At 46.6% G+C, this 18,776-nt stretch overlaps 2 protein-coding genes across 2 annotated transcripts in view; one reads left to right on the top strand and one right to left on the bottom strand.

The window, feature by feature from the left end:
* Window positions 1–8,305, top strand: part of LOC131207210 (uncharacterized) — an 11,685-nt gene extending 3,380 nt beyond the window's left edge. The window contains 5 exon segments of the mRNA XM_058199822.1: window positions 2,295–2,763; window positions 2,848–2,891; window positions 4,722–4,934; window positions 5,375–5,829; window positions 8,272–8,305. Coding sequence (XP_058055805.1) covers window positions 2,295–2,763; window positions 2,848–2,891; window positions 4,722–4,934; window positions 5,375–5,829; window positions 8,272–8,305 — 1,215 coding nt within the window.
* A 730-nt stretch (window positions 8,306–9,035) lies between these two features.
* LOC131207209 (pseudouridine-5'-phosphate glycosidase) lies at window positions 9,036–18,708 on the bottom strand. The gene is made up of 7 exons (XM_058199821.1): window positions 18,638–18,708; window positions 18,388–18,544; window positions 17,412–17,774; window positions 16,860–17,196; window positions 16,682–16,794; window positions 16,447–16,506; window positions 9,036–9,098 (listed from the first exon to the last, which is right to left on the bottom strand). The coding sequence occupies exons 1-7, from the start codon at window positions 18,706–18,708 to the stop codon at window positions 9,036–9,038; spliced, it is 1,164 nt and encodes a 387-aa protein (XP_058055804.1).
* Between the last annotated feature and the right edge of the window lie 68 nt (window positions 18,709–18,776).

Raw genomic sequence — 18,776 nt, 5'->3', positions numbered from 1 at the left:
CTGCTCCTGATTTGATTCTATTCTGTCATGTATTACCGAACGATGTAGCATTTCCATAAACATCTGCCCCATCGTCGGGACCTTGTTGAACCAGAATCGAGATTTACAACAAACTACTGGGGCGATCGAAAACTACGAAACCCGAAGCCGATTATGCATTGAATTAAGTGAAAATACCATGTAATGTTACTGCTACATTCGCCTCGTCCAGTGAGGAGGCAATTGAAACATACGCCCCACGATCAGCTTGGTGCACATGTGCTGAGCATAGGCGGGAGAGTGATACCATTTCAGAATGCCGGGTGTACGAATGGTTTTAGTACAGAAACGTTTGGCGATAGTTCAGAGCGTGGGGCCTAGGGATTAGATGGGCAATCACCGTTACCGTTATCGGGTTGCATCACGACTAGGCACAAACACCGCTGCATAATGGTAATCCCGTTTCGAAAATAATCCTGCTGCGGTTTTGCTAATCGCACGTTACCAAACTAACCACAAAGTACGAGAACAACAGAAGGGAGGAAAGAACTGTGGTCCCAGGCACAAGTCCGAAAGGATTTTTATGCACTTACACAACCAAACGGGTGCACCGGGTGCATGAGTGGCAATCGGTTATGTGGGAAAGCAAAATTGATAGGACACGTAAAACTATCTATTTCTGCACCCCTGGGGTACAGATTTATTGCCGGGGATAAAAGCCAGGGATTTTAACACACAGAAAGCGTAATTACTTTGTGTGTAAACATGGGACAATCGGCATGGATAATTGAAATGAGTTGCTGGAAAGCTCACGTAGGATTTGAAAACGATTATTGGCTCAATAGGGTCTTAATCTGTCAATCGAAACGTAACACGAAGAGAGCTGACGGTCAATCGGATCCCACAAGGGAACAGGGAGTCATAGGGAAATTTAATGATTTCAATCGTCAGCTGAAACCACCCAATGAGCGATAATAGATTTTCCTTCATCAATGGCATTCTTCAAGAATGCAAGTGAAACTATTTTTTTTACCTTCATAATTGAAGGTATATTTTACTTATTGAAACATAATTGTGTCGTCAACCGAGCCATGTGTCATCAACACTTGAAGCCCATACTGAATAAAAAAAATCATATTTTTAAAAATTCCATTCAGAATAATGGTCAAAATTAAAGCCCTTTTTTTCTTGTGCCGAATTGTAACACAAACGAATTGTGCAAACAGAAAACCGATGGTTTCATCGGACGTTTTTTCGGTAGGAATCGTCCAAATATTTTTTAGTCATTTACATTTCACACCCCAACGATGATCGCCCACCAGCTGTACGGAATTATCTTACGGCCTTCTTCGGCGCACCGAAAGTACCGACAGAAACTCTGGCAGCTTTGCACCTAATGCACTTACGCAATAGGAAGTTATGTAAATTGGTACAGTATCGTATCTGTTCCGGATGGTACGGTCTTGTTTCGGAGCTGATAAAACAATCATTAACCTTAGACCTTAGTCGAAGGCGACGTGTCTCGGCGTGCCCAAACCGGGTTGTTGAATCTGGCTCCAATTTAAAGTCCCAAAGAACGCTCACTCCGTTTATTCGGGAGCATTATTGGGACGACGACGACGGCGGCGGCAGTGGGGGTTTGCCTAATGCTCACCATTAAAAGGTGCCCTAATTACTTCATTTGGACGATTATCTGCTTGCCGTAACGCGGCCCTGTCGGCTTACTTTCATGTACGCCTTCTGGTTTCTTAACCACTTCGGCGTCGATAGAGAACGCTGAAACGGGTGGCCTAACAAACCGCAAAGGGCTCTCGCAGGTCTGGCAGAGAATGCAAAAATAATCCACCATAATTACGGTATTATTCCTCCGAAGTCATCTTTTTCGTTCAGGAAGGAAGCCCTCCACAAGATGGGCATATCTGTGCCCTGTGCGCGAAGCAACTTTATGACGAGATTATGTCCCATTCAGCCTAGTGGAGGGTTACGGTTGGGGATTTCTTTTAATATTTCCGCCCTGACTCTTATGCTGTAGACCACACCGTTTCAAATGGCTTATGTAAACAAGATGTAGGAATCCTGCATTGATCAAACCGAGCTCTGCACAGGGAACGACATTTCATAAATATTACAATTCAATTATTATTTTCATTCAAAATGCAAGTGTCTAAATCACATGTAATTGTAAAACAAACCGGAAACGACCTCTTTAATTGCGAAAGAAGAACATTTGGCGTGCCATCATTGCCAACAGTCTGTAAAACCCCTTTTATATAACTGTTATGGCTTAATTTTCGTCTCTCATGTTCTGTGTACAGGATTTCGCGCTTAATGCCAACCGGACGTACCCGACGTCCTGCTGCACGTCGGATGTCACCGAGCAAATAAGCATAGGCCGGCGTCCGCTCGCGTCTGCCATTGTGTTCCGCGGCGAAGATCCGACGGCGGCGGTCGCTGCAGCTACCGAGCTGGCCGCGAACACCATCAAGGACACGCTCCTGATGAGCCGAAACTTTAGCGATCTGAGCGACTCCTGGAGTCTGATCACGGCCCCCAGCAGCAGCAGTGCGAGTGTGGCCAGCAGCTACGATAGTACGATACCGGGCCAGCAAAGCGACGGCTTCGGGACCGGTAGCGGCTCCAGCGACGGCGGCAGTAGAGGCAGCAGTAGACCTAGCGGTAGTAACGATGGGAGAGCGAATAGTATAAGCGATAGCAGTAGCGCCAGCAGCAGTAGCAGTACCTACAGTTCCACTTCAAACCACGGCAAAGCCGTCAACAGCTTCGGTTCGGGCACCGGAAATTCACCGGCGGCCGGCTCCAGCGCAGGGACCAACGCTGTCAACAGTTTTGCCTCCAGTGGCGAAATAGAGGAAATAAAAACGATCGTCACGTGCCGAGCGGTGTACCCTCAGGTGTGTTTCAACGTAGCATTTAATCAAATTGATGGGTGGTTACATAAATTTAATCCAGCATTGCTAAGAGTGTGGCAGATTTGGTACAAAATTAATTTTGAGTCTGCTGAATATGTATCTCTTAGCTTACTTCCAATCAACTGAGCAATTGGCCGTGCACGCAAGTGGGGGCCAACGTTTGGCAAATTTTAATTAAAAAGGCAACGTTTGACCAATGGCGTCGACAGAAATCGAAATCATGACACTAGAAGTTGCTGCAGGTGGTATAAATCAAACGAAGAGAACAGAAACGATGGCGATGGTCACACTGGGAAGACAATCGTAACCATTTGCTCAGAACACAACAACAAACTACAGTCCGCCCAAATGGTGTGAAAACTGAGAGTAGCCAAACAAGCACCCAACAGGGCACGAAAAGTATTCCATATTTAAAAAACACAGCCCGAAAGGCGCCAAGGTGCCCTTGGGCCAAAGTTGTTTTTCTTTTGCCGACTTTGTGCCGGAACAGTGCACACGTGGAGGCTGCTCGTTCTGGCCGACAAACGACAGATGCAATTTATTGCACTTTCCGGTGATGTTATTTTTTACCCCTCTGCCAACGCCGCTGTTCCGGTGCAAACCCCGTGATGACGGATGGTCTCGTTCGCTCCGAATCCGGCACGGGTCCAACAGGAAACGGATCCCCACTTCGATCCACGCGCAATCGGGTTCAGTTCGGCCGAAAGCTATGTATTAAACCTATAAAAAGCTCCACACGGCTTTCCTGCATACGCATCCCGTGTCGATGGGCACGTGGGCGCCACTAGGGTGTTTGCTTTTAATTAAACTCTTCATTCCACCGAAGTCCGTAGCGACCGGCACGCAGCATCAGCGGAGACCACTACGCCACAACGAAAAACCGAATCCTTTATCGTGGGCTGCACTGCAAACACCGGGCCCACAAACAATAGAGCGGCGCTGCTGCAACATATCATAGCCGAGCAACGCAACGACCGGTTCCTTCGCAATACGAAACCAACGCTGCCCAAGGGCCACGCATTCCGGTGACAACACCGTATTAACGTTCAATACATTAAGCATGCTCTCGCGGCACATGCCTTGAATGGGTGCCCACAGCACGGAACGGTCCGGTCGGGCTGTAGGGTGAAACCATGGATGCCCTAGGAGCGTCTATTGTTTTTACAGCTGCGAAAACACTGCACCACATGACGACCAAGGGCCGGCCGTAGCATCATGTGCGCAGGCACATCTATCGGTGCCGGTTAGTCAGCTCAGCCCGCCTCTTCTCACCGATCCGATCATAAATATGTTTCTTTAAACAAAAACTGTATTGATTGCTACCCTTTGGGAACGTGCGGTTCGCTGCGGGCGAACAGTGTGCCCACCGTTGTCTCTTTTCCATTTTCAACCAACAACAAAACGGGGATAAGCCGGGGTTTTATGCAATGAAAGAGCCAAAATGGGTGTTTTATTAAGTCCCCTTATTTTCGTGATGATTCAATCGAACCCCGCTATTTGTTGTTCCATTATGCACCGGAAACAATACCCGAACGCGCCATTGTGCGTGTGGATTAACTCATTCGGGCGGATTATTGTTCGCATAAACCGGCCAAACAAAAAAACAAAATGCATAATAAATCATTTGCGCCGCAAACGGACGACATTGCGTATAACGCCAAACACTGGCGTACAAATGAGCGATAATGGCCGAAAAGTCAAATGAAAAATGACCACCTCATTTAATAGGGTTAAAGCAATTAACACGTCGAAATGTCCCGCACTCGAGAAAGGCAACGTAACCGACCCATAACCCTCGTTTCCGTTCCGCAGGGCTGTGCCGATCGCATCGTGTCCTGGTTGCGGCACACGGCCGACATTCTCTTCGTGCTCGGGTACTGCGTGATCGCGTTCTTGAAGCTGTGCTTCCTGGGCATCCTGCGGTACGAGATTAAGGAGATGATCCAGAAGATTAAGCTGCTGCAGACGGAAATGTCCGGTGCGATACTGAATGGTGTCGACTGCGACCAACAGCAGATCCAGCAGGTAAGGCCGGGACGATCTCGTGGAACCAAATACAACGGGGCGACCAAACGGGATCAAAGATCGATGCGCACAGTAGAGAGTGTGCCTAATAACGCACGATTGATGGGCCGTAACCGAATTCGCTAACTTGATGACTTTTTTGCCCCCTATTTGTTCACGCCAATCGCCACGTTTGACGCACTGCCCCACCCGCACGTACTAACCAACCAACACCTCTATCACCACCGGCACCGTAACCGGCGATCGGGTGTCCTGCTCGTCCTGCGTACGTGCACGCCGCACCACGCCAACGATGATGATGTCGCTATCGCTGTTGGTGAATTTATTAAAACTGCAAAATACGAAACACAACCGGACCGGGCCCCGGATCCGCTTGACTGCACTCTTTCGTGGGCGCTCTCGGGGCTGGTGGGGGGGAACTTACGGTGCGCGCACTACAGTTTACGCTATTGCAGCAGGTGACGAGCACCTCCATCAACGGTGGAATTCACGCGGAACCGAAAGTCGGCAACCGGGACCGCGAGCGGACACACGTCGGGTCGGCCGAGAGCGAGCGGGAGTCGCTGCTAACGCAGGAAAACACCCCGCGGCAGCTGCTCAAGCACAAGCAGCTCTACACGTGCATCAACGAACAGCAGCAACAGCACGTTTGCCACGGTGCGGGCGGAAGTGGCACCAGCGGGGCACCGAGTGGCAGCGGTGGAGCCGGAGCCGCTGCATCCGGCGGCGGTGGGTGTGGTGGCTGCGAGTCAGACACCAACTCGAACTGTGCCCTGTTGGTGGAGGACAACAACACCGCCTCGCTGCTGTCGTCCGCGACCGGCACGACCAAGACAATAAACGGTAACAACAACTACGAGCTGTGCGAGTTCGACGCCAAGGTGCCCACCTACAGGTAAGGACACTAATATGATCAAGCACCGTTTGGGGGTCGCCCTTATCGGCGGTGGTATTCTCGAGATTGTGAGGGGGTTATCGCAGAAGGAGCAGCGCCTAGCAAACCCACCTAGACCTTTGGACAGACACCCACTCGAAAGCACCCGGCAGGTGACCCACCTGACCCGTCACGAACCGTTGAGTAGAGGTAGAAGAATGGAGTTAACATAGCGATTCCCATGCACCACGGCATATCAGCCCACCGACACCGGCTGGGCGTTTTTGGCTTTATGTTGAGTGTAGAGTGAAACCCAAATTTATGACCCCATTGCACTGCACAACGCGGCCCCCCAAAAGTGGGTGGCTTGGGTGTGTGCTCCGCGGAATGCCCCGTACCCACTGCAGCTTTCCTGACTGGCTGCACAACAATAATGTGCTGCTTATTGTGTTGCCAAATTTATGCACCTCGTGGCCCGTGGTAGACGTGCACATACTGCAAATGCCTCTCTCCCTTTCTCTCGCTCTCTCTCTCTCTCTCTCTCTCTGTCCGCATCCCAACAGCTGCTGATGTTTAATTGAGTGTTGTGTGCGGCGAGTTCCTTTAAGCGGGGAGCACCGTCTGGTGACGGCGAGCATCCATCATGCAGCGAAGTCTCTTCCACGTTCCACAATTCCAACAGCAAACCCTTGCTTTAAGAGTAGCAAAATGTGTCTCTCTACCTTAGCTTGGCAATTTGTCCGATGCTGACAAATGGAAGCGTTCATAAAATGAGCGTCTAGACAGTAATTAAGTTGAATAATGTTTTTACACGATGTTACAGCTCACTAGGGCAAACATATTTCGGCCAGCCTTCTGCAGCCACACCGGAAAGATCCTCACAGTCGCTTCTACTTTTTCCTCCCTTTTTCCACAATGCCATCTCCCAATTCACGTACGAGTCGTTGCATATGCTTTTCAATCTTGGATCTGCTAGCAATAAATTTGAATAAACCCTGGTCATGATCGCCCTAGCCCATCCAAATTCACTATGACTATGTCTCTTTCATTGAGAACGCTAGCCTCTCTTGAAATATCGAATTAAACCAAACTCGAACCACCATTTAAATATGTTCCTTGTTTAAATCGACCTTGCACCGTGCAACGTCCCAAAACTGCGTTGCGCCATATTTTCAACTGTTACTCGTTTCCACGTTTTTCCGAACCAACAACAACCCTTCCTCATTCGAGGGACAAATGCACGCGTTCGAACAAATTCGACCAGCCACACCGCTCCGCAGCGGCGAACGTCCAGCAGCGGCTCTATCAAGAGGCGTGATCCCTAGCGTGGCGTCTAACACACTCGCACTGGCCACGGTCGTGCAACGGTGCGCTCAAGATCTTCGGGCACCATCGTCGCCGCAGTGCAATGCCAGCCAACGGCAGCCGAAGGTAATGGTACCGTTCGCACTCGGTCACCTTTCGGGAGACGCGCTGTCCGCAACGGAACTCCGCCGGCTCCCGCGAGGTGGACAGCAGCGCGATTTTTTCACTGCCCATTGAATTCGTCGCCGTTTTGCATTGCTAGCTCACTGTTTTGCCTATCGAATGCTGCTGCCGCCAATCGCTACGCCATTCGATGTACCGTTACGCTATTCTCCGAACTTCGATGCGGTGGCCGTGGTAATCATGTGCGACTCCTTACGATGGGCACGGCGCTCTACGATAGAAGAAACATGTGGCCATTTATTAGCATAGTTCGCTTCTTATCCCCCAGTTGGCTTTTAGTATCTTCCGTAAAGCAGAAAACCAATCATTCGTTGTCAATGTTCCCGCAGGTAGCAGCTTTGGGACGCTCCAAGGTCCCCGCGGTGTGCTCGATGTTTACTTAACTCGTCCGTGCGTGTTAATGCTTTCTTCGCCTTCGCCCCTGTTGCATTCCTTCCTCACGTTCTTCCTCATGTACCGCCAGCTAAAAGGCATTCTAGTAAACAGCTTACGCTTGATTAGCTTTGTAATTTATCTGCAGTGTTGATAAGATGCTCCAGAAGCAGCCATTGCAAGCAGATCGCATACCGTTATCGTTACTTGTTTTCTTACAATTTCCATTATTCCGTCCTCTCTAGGCACTCACGCAAGTGCACTAAGATACGGACACGCACTCCCGAAAGTGTCTTTGCCAAACGAAAGGAAACGTCTTTTAGCACTCATCCATACAGTTAAATTTTACGGTCCATGTTTGTTAAATTTAATCAAAAAATTTATTGGATCGACCCACATTCGGCCTATCCATTGCCGAATAACCATGAAATGGCCCTCTATGGCCACACAAAACGACTCAAGTGGTCCACGGGACAGATGGTCGTGTTCAACGGCTAGACTTCTTTGAAAACACTTCCGGGCGTGTGTTGTACCGTCAATACTGCTCAATGGTTGGTACAGCGAAAATTCAATCGAAACCCTACCTTACCACCCAAACCGCAGGCTACTCAACGCACCGACGGTAACTAAAATCTGACTACGGTATTACCTGGAGCAGCTGTTCGGGGACCGGTGGCGCAAGTCACGGCCCAACGCCAACCGACCATCGGCCGGCGGCCAGCAGCCGCTGCAGCAGCAACCCTCGACCAGTGGCGGCGGCGGCGACGACTCACTAGACGGCGGTGCCGGCGGAAGTGCCCCGTCCCGGCCCGGCAGCGGGTCGAGCAGCCGGGCCACCGGAACCACTAGTGCATCCACCACCGCCACCACGTCCAGTGGCCCCGGTCCGGCAGTTGCGTCCAGCTTGTCGTACGGTGGTCCATCAACGTCTTCGGTTGGCACTTCTTCGATCAAGTGTACCGTCGTTAACCGGCTTCACAACATCACGGCCGGGTTCGCTGGCGGTGCACCCCACGCTGGTAGTGGTGGCGGTAGTTTCGGTGAGGGCGAAGGAAGCGGCCTGAACCGACAGCGATCCCAGCAACGGTCGCGCATCACGTACGACCGCGAACAGGGCGTTCGCTTCTACCGGGGCACGGAGACGACGGACAGTAACGATTGTGATTGTGAAGATATTTAGGTAAGACGCTGTGTCCGTGCCGGTTAACCGCGCGCGAGCCACGCTCCAGAAGAGTGTAGATAATGACCAAAGTCGGGTGTCGTCGAATCGGAACAGCTGTGAACAGGGCGTGAGTGAGTAGTGATACAAAATAGAACATACTGTAGCACGACCCGATTGTGTGATTCTCTTACGTGGCGATTTAGACTTAGGACCCTAAAGATAGCGGGGGCGCCGCACATTGATGTTTGCGCCGTGTGGCCGTTTTTAACTGAAACAAATAGGAACAACGTGTAGCAAGCGTTCCCTGGAGTGAGTAGGCAAATCAAAATCAAACCGCGTGGCGACCAGCCATACCACGTTTCAGCATTATCCCGTTACTAGCTACTACTAGGCGAGCCAGAAGTACTCGATACATGATAGAGGGTAACAAATGGCACAAAACACGAAACCTGTACATTCGTACCAACGTTTACACGCTCTTCCGGCTTTCGATTGCACGGTAACGTCCCAGCTGCGTCCCGGTCTGAAGGCTTGGATTTCGCAAGCGAAGGACTGATACGCAGGCAGGCCTCAAAGAGGGGACGTAATGCGAGTATGGCGCCTTTACTACACTCCCACCTCGTAGGTAGCTTAAAGTAGAAGACAACGGCCAACACGCTCTCGCGCTATGTTGCAATGAGTACGGCGAAAGGACGGAGTCATAAGCGGACCGGCGCTGGATCAAAAGTGCGGATTGCAGTTTTCAAGTCTTAAGCCCTACGCGAAAACCGTGCAATTCCCCACTGGACCCGTTGATGCGCACCTCCGTCTGCAATTCTTACGTTCTCCAACGAACCTACGTTTTGCAAGAATGCTACTCTCAGCGTTAAAATGTGCAACGTTGCAACACTGCTAGTTGGCCGAATGCAGCCAAACGGACACCAGAGCAAACGAAGTGCCCGATGCAGAAACGGGATAATTGTTCATTGAGCCCTTTATCATATAGTTAGGGTTGGATGCACGGGAATAGCATAGCTCCCGCTTTCCGTGGCCATGTAATGGCCAACGAGGACCGTTTGAATAAAAACGCATGCAGCAGTATCCTAATTATATGGAATACGATGACATGATTAGTTCTGGATTCTGCATCTGGCTGCCTTCGAGAGCAACAACGGGAGCATAAGATAATGTGTTGAAATGGACTGAAATTCTCTCCCGGGGTGGCACATTCTCCGTGAAAGTAATACTAAATCGCAGATAGAGCAATAAGCAAACCCATTTTCTAGTCACTCTAGCAGTAACTGATAGTATAGTTAGGCGCCGTGGAACCATCAACCAACCATCAACACATGCGGCAACAATATACGCTTTAACTACGCTAAGGTAAAATAGCTGGCACTTGTTCGTAAATTAATGTCCACAACCAAATCATTCAATCATCAATTCATACATTGAGAGACATGACATGGCTCTCTGGTCTACTGCGGCGCAGTAGGTGATTCTTTTCCGATACATTGCAGATTCAAAAATGGCCAGTACGCACCGAACCGCATGATAGATTGTACAGTTGTTCTCACATCCTCCGTTTGGTTGATTAAATTACCCCATAAAACGCAGCGTGACGAGCATGCGTTCCCCCGTCAGTTCACCGAACGGTAGACGCGAGTTTAATGAAATGACAATAATAACGCTATCGGCAGAGAGGGATCTCACGGTTCTTGGCAGCAGTTTGGAATCGAGAAAGGAGAACGATGAACAATATTTAAATGAGTTAACAATTTTTTTATCAGCAGTTGGCCTGGCAGTTGATAAACATTCGATCTGATTAATCAAAAGCATTCGTTTCGTTCGAATTCGTGCCGGCACAGATAGAGGAGTGCATTAATTATTCCACATAAGCTTCAGCTTTTGTGACGTCCCGACAAAGATTAATTTATTGGCGGAAACAGTAGTACCTGCTGATCGATTAGCAAAGTAACAAAATTTAAATTCACATCACTTTCTGACTGTTTAAATTTCTTTCCTAATAACCGACAATTTAGGCGTTATATGATTCGTTCATCCGAACAGATCTGGTACTGTAGCCGTTACGAAGAAATATTTTGAAAACTACAATTTTGTTTATCTTAGGACGAAGACGCCCGAAATTCACACTGCCATTTCCGGCGTATCGGCCGCAACAAAACTGAAACAATATTTTCACATCCTAATGGGTGACACCAGGTTCCCTCAGGTACGATTGGTACAGTAAAAACTTTTTCCCAAATCTAATTAGCTCTTCTCAAACTGACGAGAAGCAGTAACCGCGCAAAAGAAAGCTCCTCTCGGCTTCTTCAAGTACCACAGGAAAAAAAACCACGTCTATAATGTGTGCAATTTACACAAACTTTTTGCTGGAAACTTCAAACCAACCATTCGCTAACTAAACCTTCTGTGACCGGTGCTCAAGACGGGCCGTTGGCGGCGACCAGAAGCAGCCAACGTCGAAGGAAGAAAATGAAAATCCCGACAAACAAACTTCATTCTCTTTGCATGGCGATTCCCGCCTTCCGTGTCATCCATTTCGAGCCCAGGCTCGTACCTTTAGTACGGGTTTGCGCCCACTTTCCACCCGTGACTGGTATGTTTCTAACGACAACGTAAACAGGTTATATTCTCTGAAGTAATCCAAATCCCTGCAGTGGGCCGTCGGAAAAAGGCGAGAGGCATCGTCGCCACGAGAAACGTATTTCTTGTACCAGGTGTCATTCCGGTTTCTATCCGAGTTCTTCGTTTGGCTGGCACCTGGCCGTAATTCGCTGGATGGGCGTTGGTGGGAGACAAGCAATCAAATTAAATCCTTTTCCCGTAAATAGTATTTTTCCAAAAATAAGAAGAAAAAAAACTTTTCGATTACAATTCGACTACAAACTTTTCCAAAAAACTTATGAATCTCGTGTACTGAAACAAATTTGCGCTGCGTTGGATGCTTTTAGTTACAAAAAAAAATTTAATACAGTATGACAACGAAACATGTGAATATCTTTAAACGTTTAAACCGTAAAAATATGTGATCCAAACTTAGTAGCACTTCGAGGCTCATTACATTGGCTCGATTTGGGAGCGACATCCTTCACTCCGTTGCTAGAGCGGTTACCAATGTAAAAACAATTAGGTAGCACTATCGTAGCACCGATACGAAACCGGACCTAAAAAGATTTCGCTTCTCATGACAGGAGGACTACGGAGGACGACCAGGTGAAAGAATCCAGACACGAATGATATCAGTGACGAAATCGGAAACGCTACCCTTGCACAACCAAGTCAAACGCGGTACTGCGCTGTGGCAAACAGATCGGGGCAAGTGTTTCCGTTCCGCTGTTCTATAAAATCCCTACTCTCTCGGTTTCCTTTTCCGCCCCAGTATCGTAAGCCTGTTAACAATAATAGTCATTTAGGAGACTGTGCACATACGCACAAGCAGTGAAGTATTCATATTAAAAATAGAAACCATACCATATATAGTAAAACGAATCGTGAACGGAGGGAGTTGTTGCGTCGACGACGTTGTGTATTCGGAAAGCACTGGCCAGCAGAAGAATTTTTGTAATTTTCTTAATAACACAAACCACCTTCGCTGAATTATTTTCAAATCAAACAACAAAATAAAACAAAAGATCAACTACTTATGTTTACTGTTCAACACTAAAAGTCTCTGACAATTTTTATCCATTGGATATCTTTATATCTTATTATAGATCCATTATATACACGCACATACAAATTTTCCTATGACCATCCAAGGCTTTCGGAACACACAATGCCCTCTGCGCAACGCTGTTGCTTCAATTGAAGATTGAAGAAAACGTGAAAAAAGACAAAAACAAAATTGCTTTGGAAGATTGCTTTAAACAATTGTACATAATTTTGAATGAATCGAACAAAAATCGAGCCAGTGATGTAAGAGTTAAAAAGAAACGAACATGTTTCACTACCACACTTCAATATTAAATGATAGTATGTAGAACAGTATGTAAGTCGAATATCTTGATTAGGGATCTTGATTATATAAGATAAGGAATTAGCAAAAACGGAAATGCAAGAATGAACACTAGAGGTCAGCAAGGCGGTTTTGCGCGGCATAGTAAAGCAGCCTTTCTTTCCATTGGATACTTTGCTGAACGAAGCCGGAATTCGGAAGCCGCATTGCGCCCTGTTTACGATCGCCTGGCAAAGTCATAATAAATCCTGCATGATTCAAAAGAAACTATTTTTAAATCCACTGCTGCTCACAAAAACAATGTCCCGATATGTAAATGAAATTTCCACGTAAGATCTGCAACCATCGTTTTACTGCTTCGAAATTTGCTCAAGCTCAAGGTACGCGGTGCGTAGCAGTGCGATGTGTCTTTTTAATACCAGCAGAGCTAGCGAAAAGCCCAAGCACTGTTGTTGCAAAACGTATCAAATTATGGGACCCACACTCGTTCTACCAGAAGATTTACGAATTTACCAACAACGTTGCACCTTGCCGTGCGCCACTTTCACCACTGATATCTGTCGGCGCCTCGCCTGCCTGTATTGTTCCTTATGATACTGATGTAAAAGAAGCACTTCAACACGGTGGCGAGTTCCGAGAGCGGCCCAAGCGACCCCCTTTAGATTCGAGAACCGCACAAACAAACGCGAAAACAAGCGAAACACAAGAAGTGTAGACAATATGTGCCTTAAGATGAACTTTCTGCTTTTGGGTTTTTGGTACACTGAAACAACACAAAAAAACGGATAGGTGAAGTGTATTTTTGATGCATAGCGACTACCACGAAAAAAACGCTGCAAACCCGCCCGCGGGGACAAAGGATATTGTGTCTTTAAAATGAGATAATGTAAAGCATAAAGTGAGGCAGAATGCAATTACCAAAAACAACGCACATCCTTAATTTTTCCTCTCATTTATTACAACCCGCTTCATGGCGTCACCCGCCGTGTTTGTGTGCTGCTGCTGTATGTGCCGGATTGGTCGGTGGTCGAAAAACGGGGCCACCGCACTGAATGGAGTGCTGAGCGCAAGCGAGAGAAGGTACCAAACGAAAATAAGGTAACAGTAGAAACATAATTACGGCGCTTCCGCAAAGGTGAGCCCGGGAGAGAATTCTCAGAGAGTGCTTTTTACAAACGATTATGAAAACATTGTAGAAAACCTCAGTCACAAAATGCATCCCAAGTAGCGTGTGTAACCGTTCTATCGATCCCCAGTGGGCACGCTCTGAACAACGGTCTAGATTCCATGCCATGAGGTGGGAGTGAGAAAAGGAGAGGCAACTGAAACGACCATCCATCAGCTAAGCGACGCCGAAACGAATACGTTTCAACGTCCAGGGTACAGGCCAAGATGATGGCCAGAAAAAATATAATCCAGCGGCCATATCTTCGAAATGATATGTAAGATTAGAAAATAGGAGCTTTTGATCGGAATCCGAAACACACTCACGATCGACATGATATTTAGATAGCGGCTTTAATAATTTGTTGACTTGATTATTAAGATATTTCGATACCGAGAACAAAACGAAACGTAGATACAAAATCAAAAGAGAAAGAGGTGCACCACATGAGCAACTATGTGAGGCATTAAAGAAGAAATCTTAAAAATTATAAACGTCAAAAGAAGAGAGGCCGTAAAAGAAGTAACCACGTGTAACGATGTAACAAAATCCTAAACCAAGTGATTTCAGTGAATTTCTTGAAACATTATTCGCTAGTGTAGAGTCTATAATGAATCGTTATGTTGTGTTCTGTGTAGAATACAATTGCCTATTAATGTGCGAAGGTGTGCCACGGTGGAAGAAGTCATCCGCGCGCGCAAAAGCGACACAAAACATTTACTATAAATCTAAAAGCAGTGGTATGGTGAGAAACATATTTTGTTTAATAACCATTTAACCTTTTGCCTGCACTCTACGCGAGATGACATGACAGGAGATGACACCAACAACCAACATGATAAACGAACTGTCGAATAAGATGCCTATATAAGGGCGAAGAAAGAAATCCAACTCGCACAAGAATACCAGATGATAAACAGTTTGGCTGACAAGACGGTTATGTCCAAATTAATTTGGCTTCACTAGCCATCGGCCATTCGAGACAAACTCAAAATATTCATAATCGTTTAAATACATTCACCAACGGCAAACGATGTCTCACAGGCGGAGTTTGGATTGAAACTTGAAACATTACACTACAGCGAATGACAAGGAAAACCATCACGATCCTAGTAGGCACTTCGGTTAGGCAACCGAAAGGCCGGCATTTCAGAATCGAAAGCTACGAGTAAATACCCTACCAGCTACAGGTAGCTATTAATCTTCATCTCATGTGTGGGCTTTAGATACCGTATCGGTTGGTATCATCAGCGATTTCCTTATTGCTTTCGTCGCTTCATCTCAATTTTTTCAAGCGCCATACAAGCGACGCAGATACGTGGTAAGTGCATTAGATGCGAATAAACAGTTTGTAAATTAAAGGTATAGATTTAAACTTAGCAGCCACGTTGGAACATCGGATAGTACGAAAGCGTGTAAAAACGATATGAAATTCCAAAATAAATTCATTACACTTTTCGATAATATAAAATAGCGGATTATGTGCCACACGCTAACCAAAAGTGTTGACCGACGGCATCGCGAAATCACTGTAGCTCGGAACGGATAAAATCATAAGCATTTGGTTCAATTTTGTTCGAAAATTCCAATGCGCCACAAACCAGTAAATGAACGAAAAAAAATAAGTTAATGCATTTAAGGAATGAGTGCGAAACGAAATACTCCTACACTTCGAATAAGTCTTTCGTGTTTAAAATTGTATGTTCAATGTTCGCGACAAAAGCACTCTCGGAAGAGGATCCGCAACAAATGATGGTGAGAGTAAAGTAAAATAAATTTGGAGGAAAATCAAAACTGTCACACCAAAGTGAAGATGTGTGGCAAAATGTGCTAACAGCGGCGGCACAGAGACGTAGAAAACACATTTAAACATGACGTTAAAATAAAATGCTAACTACTGCTCGTTCATTCAAAAAATATTCACTTAATACGAAATGATATAAACATACACTACATAAACGGAAGGATGCAAAACTCCTTGAGCTAAACAGTACACCCTGTTGTAATTATTGTAAACCTTACTTGAATTGATAGAGTAGCGAATAATCAAGAGAATGTTTATAGTCCAAGAATGTTCATATAAAACAAAAGAAGTCTCAAGTGTACCAGATGAGATAAAGTTTATAAACAACAATTACCACTAATATTAACCCAATCCATAGGATGAAGGTAATATGAAACGGATCGGATGGGTCGAGAGAAAAAGAACCAGAAATATAATGAAATCTGTTATCCTTAAAGTGATGTTGTACATACCGAAAGTGAAGGAAAAGAGAACAAACGTAACAAGCAAAACAAAATGCAACCAGGACAAAAATAAAACGAAGAATTTGAAATAAAGACGAATGAAATATTTAATAATCCTTGATTCTGTGCCTTCTGCTTGCTAATGCGGTCCCTTTTGTTTGCCAACCTAACAATAATCTGTCTCCGTCTTTTAGAGGACAGCACAGGACAAAGAAGCAACAATGAAACACATCTGATTCCACGTACCTTAAAGTCATCTTCCATCACGTTCATGCTGACGTCGATCACGGAGCCGCCGATGACGACCTTGAAAGAAAATAAACATATTAAACGGAATAACGAAACAGTTGCACGACATGTGTTCGTGTTCTTTTTACGAAGCAACGAGAGCTGTAGAGCTAATCTATACATGATTTAAATTTATTATAAAATATATTTATATATAAAAATCCTAACTAACCGGAGCGCCGTTGTGTTCCACTGGTGATTGCGAGCCACCGGCTGCATGACGGTGCGTTAAGCCGTTTTCAAGCCGACTTAGTTCCACTGCGATTTGCGCCGCAACACTGGCGTTGTTTTTTATCAACGCCATATCTGTTGATGAAAGGTAATTAAAAATCATCAAACAACTTAAAATAATAACGTTATTATCTACTTACTGGCTTCGAGACTTTTGCCTTTTGTCAATTTTGAAACGGCTGCCAATATGAACGGCGTGACTTCTTTCCCTTGAACCTGTCCCTGCTGGGCGTCCTGCAGCGCCTGGTCAATCGCTGACTCCATTTGGGTGCGATTCATGGCATGGCGTTCCGGTATCGGGACACCGATCAGAATGCCAGAGCGCACACCAAGCTGCCCGTTGATGTGCAGCACTTTCGCGGCCTCGGCTGCGTCGGCCAGGTTGTACGGAGCCTTGGACCCGCTGGTCCGAGTGTAGAATGCTGGGAAGTCACAATTACGGCACCCGAACGTTGCCACGCACACCCCCTGTGTTTCCTGACGTACATTGAAACAGAGATTTACATAGTGTTTCAATATGATGTCATCTTAAAATTAATCTTCTTGTTTCTAAAAACTTAACCCGAACCTTAAATATTTTTGTGACTTAATCACGTGTCCTTGGAGGTAAAATTTTAATCTTATTATCCAATCCGAAGCGTTTAATGTGATGAAGAGAACTCTGATGAAGCAGGTGCCGGTTGTTCACTCACCAAATATTCCAATGTTCTCGGGATGTCCAGGATCGATTTCACGCCACTCGAAACAACCGCCACCGGGCACCGGCCAAGCTCGACGAGATCCGCCGAAATGTCCATCGTCCGCTCACCCTCGCGGTGCACACCACCGATACCACCGGTTGCAAAGATCCGTATTCCGACGGCCTCAGCTACGAGCAGCGTACCGGCCACCGTCGTTCCCCCATGCCGGCCCGTCGCTAGGACATACGCCATGTCGCGCCGAGAAGTTTTCAAGCATTCACTTTTATCTGTCCTTGCCAACAACCGCAGCTGATCCGCTCCGAGACCCACTTTTATGCGGCCTCCCACAATAGCGATCGTTGCTGGAACGGCACCCTGCGAAGGCAACATATAACAAATACACCTTTATAAGCATGTTGCGTCCAACGGATACCGACATTGAAACGTTGCATTTTATAATAAGGATTATTGCGAACTTGTGCAGCGCGTCCGCAGCATCTTCTGGTCTAATAACTCTGCAGGCATTCAAGGAACCGCCCACATACCGTAGTGGCCTCAAGAGTTCACATAATACTGAAGCGGCAAACGACGAATTACAACAGCAATGGGCAAGACTATGGCTGCATCCCGTCTAACCCGTGCTGCAACTGATGCTGAAATTTAGTTTTAATTAAATATTGCGGTTTGTGTAGAGGCACTGGTGCCGGAACAGTCGCCAGGGGACTACCACAGTGAGCAGTCAGTTTCCCCATTCAAATTCAAGCACACATACAGACAGGCACCTTCCTCTCTGCCGTGGTCTTGTGGTTTGCGATGTTGCTGAAAGTTGAAACTCAGTTAGAAACCCGCCGATTGCCGACGAGCTATACGCCGCCTGGAGCATTCAAACTAGGATTTTGAAGAAGTACAGAGTTCTGTACGATGGCAGCCACCGATAGAAATGTTGCTGCGTATTGTTAATAAACTTGCCAATGAAACAAAGACCTACCTCCTGGCGCACAATTTGTTCTACCTCTAGCGCCGTCTCTAGATTTTGTGGATACGGCATACCGTGGGTTATGATGGTTGATTCTAGTGCCACTAGCGATTGCGGTGCTTCCCGCAATACTTCCTGAACTTCCGGGGCAATATCGATGAGGGACGTGCTGTTGAATGTTGTTGAGATTGGAATGAAAAGACAAACTGTGAGTCGCAAAGCTTTCTACGATGCAAAATGCACATTCTAAAATTTTTCATACCTAATTGAACGATTAATAAAGAATGATCCAAGGTCACTGAGGAAACACCTCCGGGAGGTAGACCGACGCATTAGGGAGGCCGACAAGCGGAACATGTTTTTTCGTTCACTTTTACGGCACTGTATAGATACTGTCTAAG

The sequence above is a fragment of the Anopheles bellator genome, chromosome 2 (assembly GCF_943735745.2).
Source record: "Anopheles bellator chromosome 2, idAnoBellAS_SP24_06.2, whole genome shotgun sequence".
Taxonomy (NCBI): Eukaryota; Metazoa; Arthropoda; class Insecta; order Diptera; family Culicidae; genus Anopheles; species Anopheles bellator.
The sequence above is the reverse complement of the archived record's forward strand: the minus strand, read 5'-3'. Positions and strand labels throughout refer to the sequence as shown.

Excerpts from the sequence above, each read along its gene's own strand:
- LOC131207209 (XM_058199821.1), bottom strand. The coding sequence starts at position 18,708 with ATGCGTCGGTCTACCTCCCGGAGGTGTTTCCTCAGTGACCTTGGATCA. Across the intron at positions 18,545-18,637 it reads TTTATTAATCGTTCAATTAG|CACGTCCCTCATCGATATTG; the intron begins GTATGAAAAATT and ends AACATTCAACAG. Across the intron at positions 16,795-16,859 it reads AGGCAAAAGTCTCGAAGCCA|ATATGGCGTTGATAAAAAAC; the intron begins GTAAGTAGATAA and ends TTTCATCAACAG.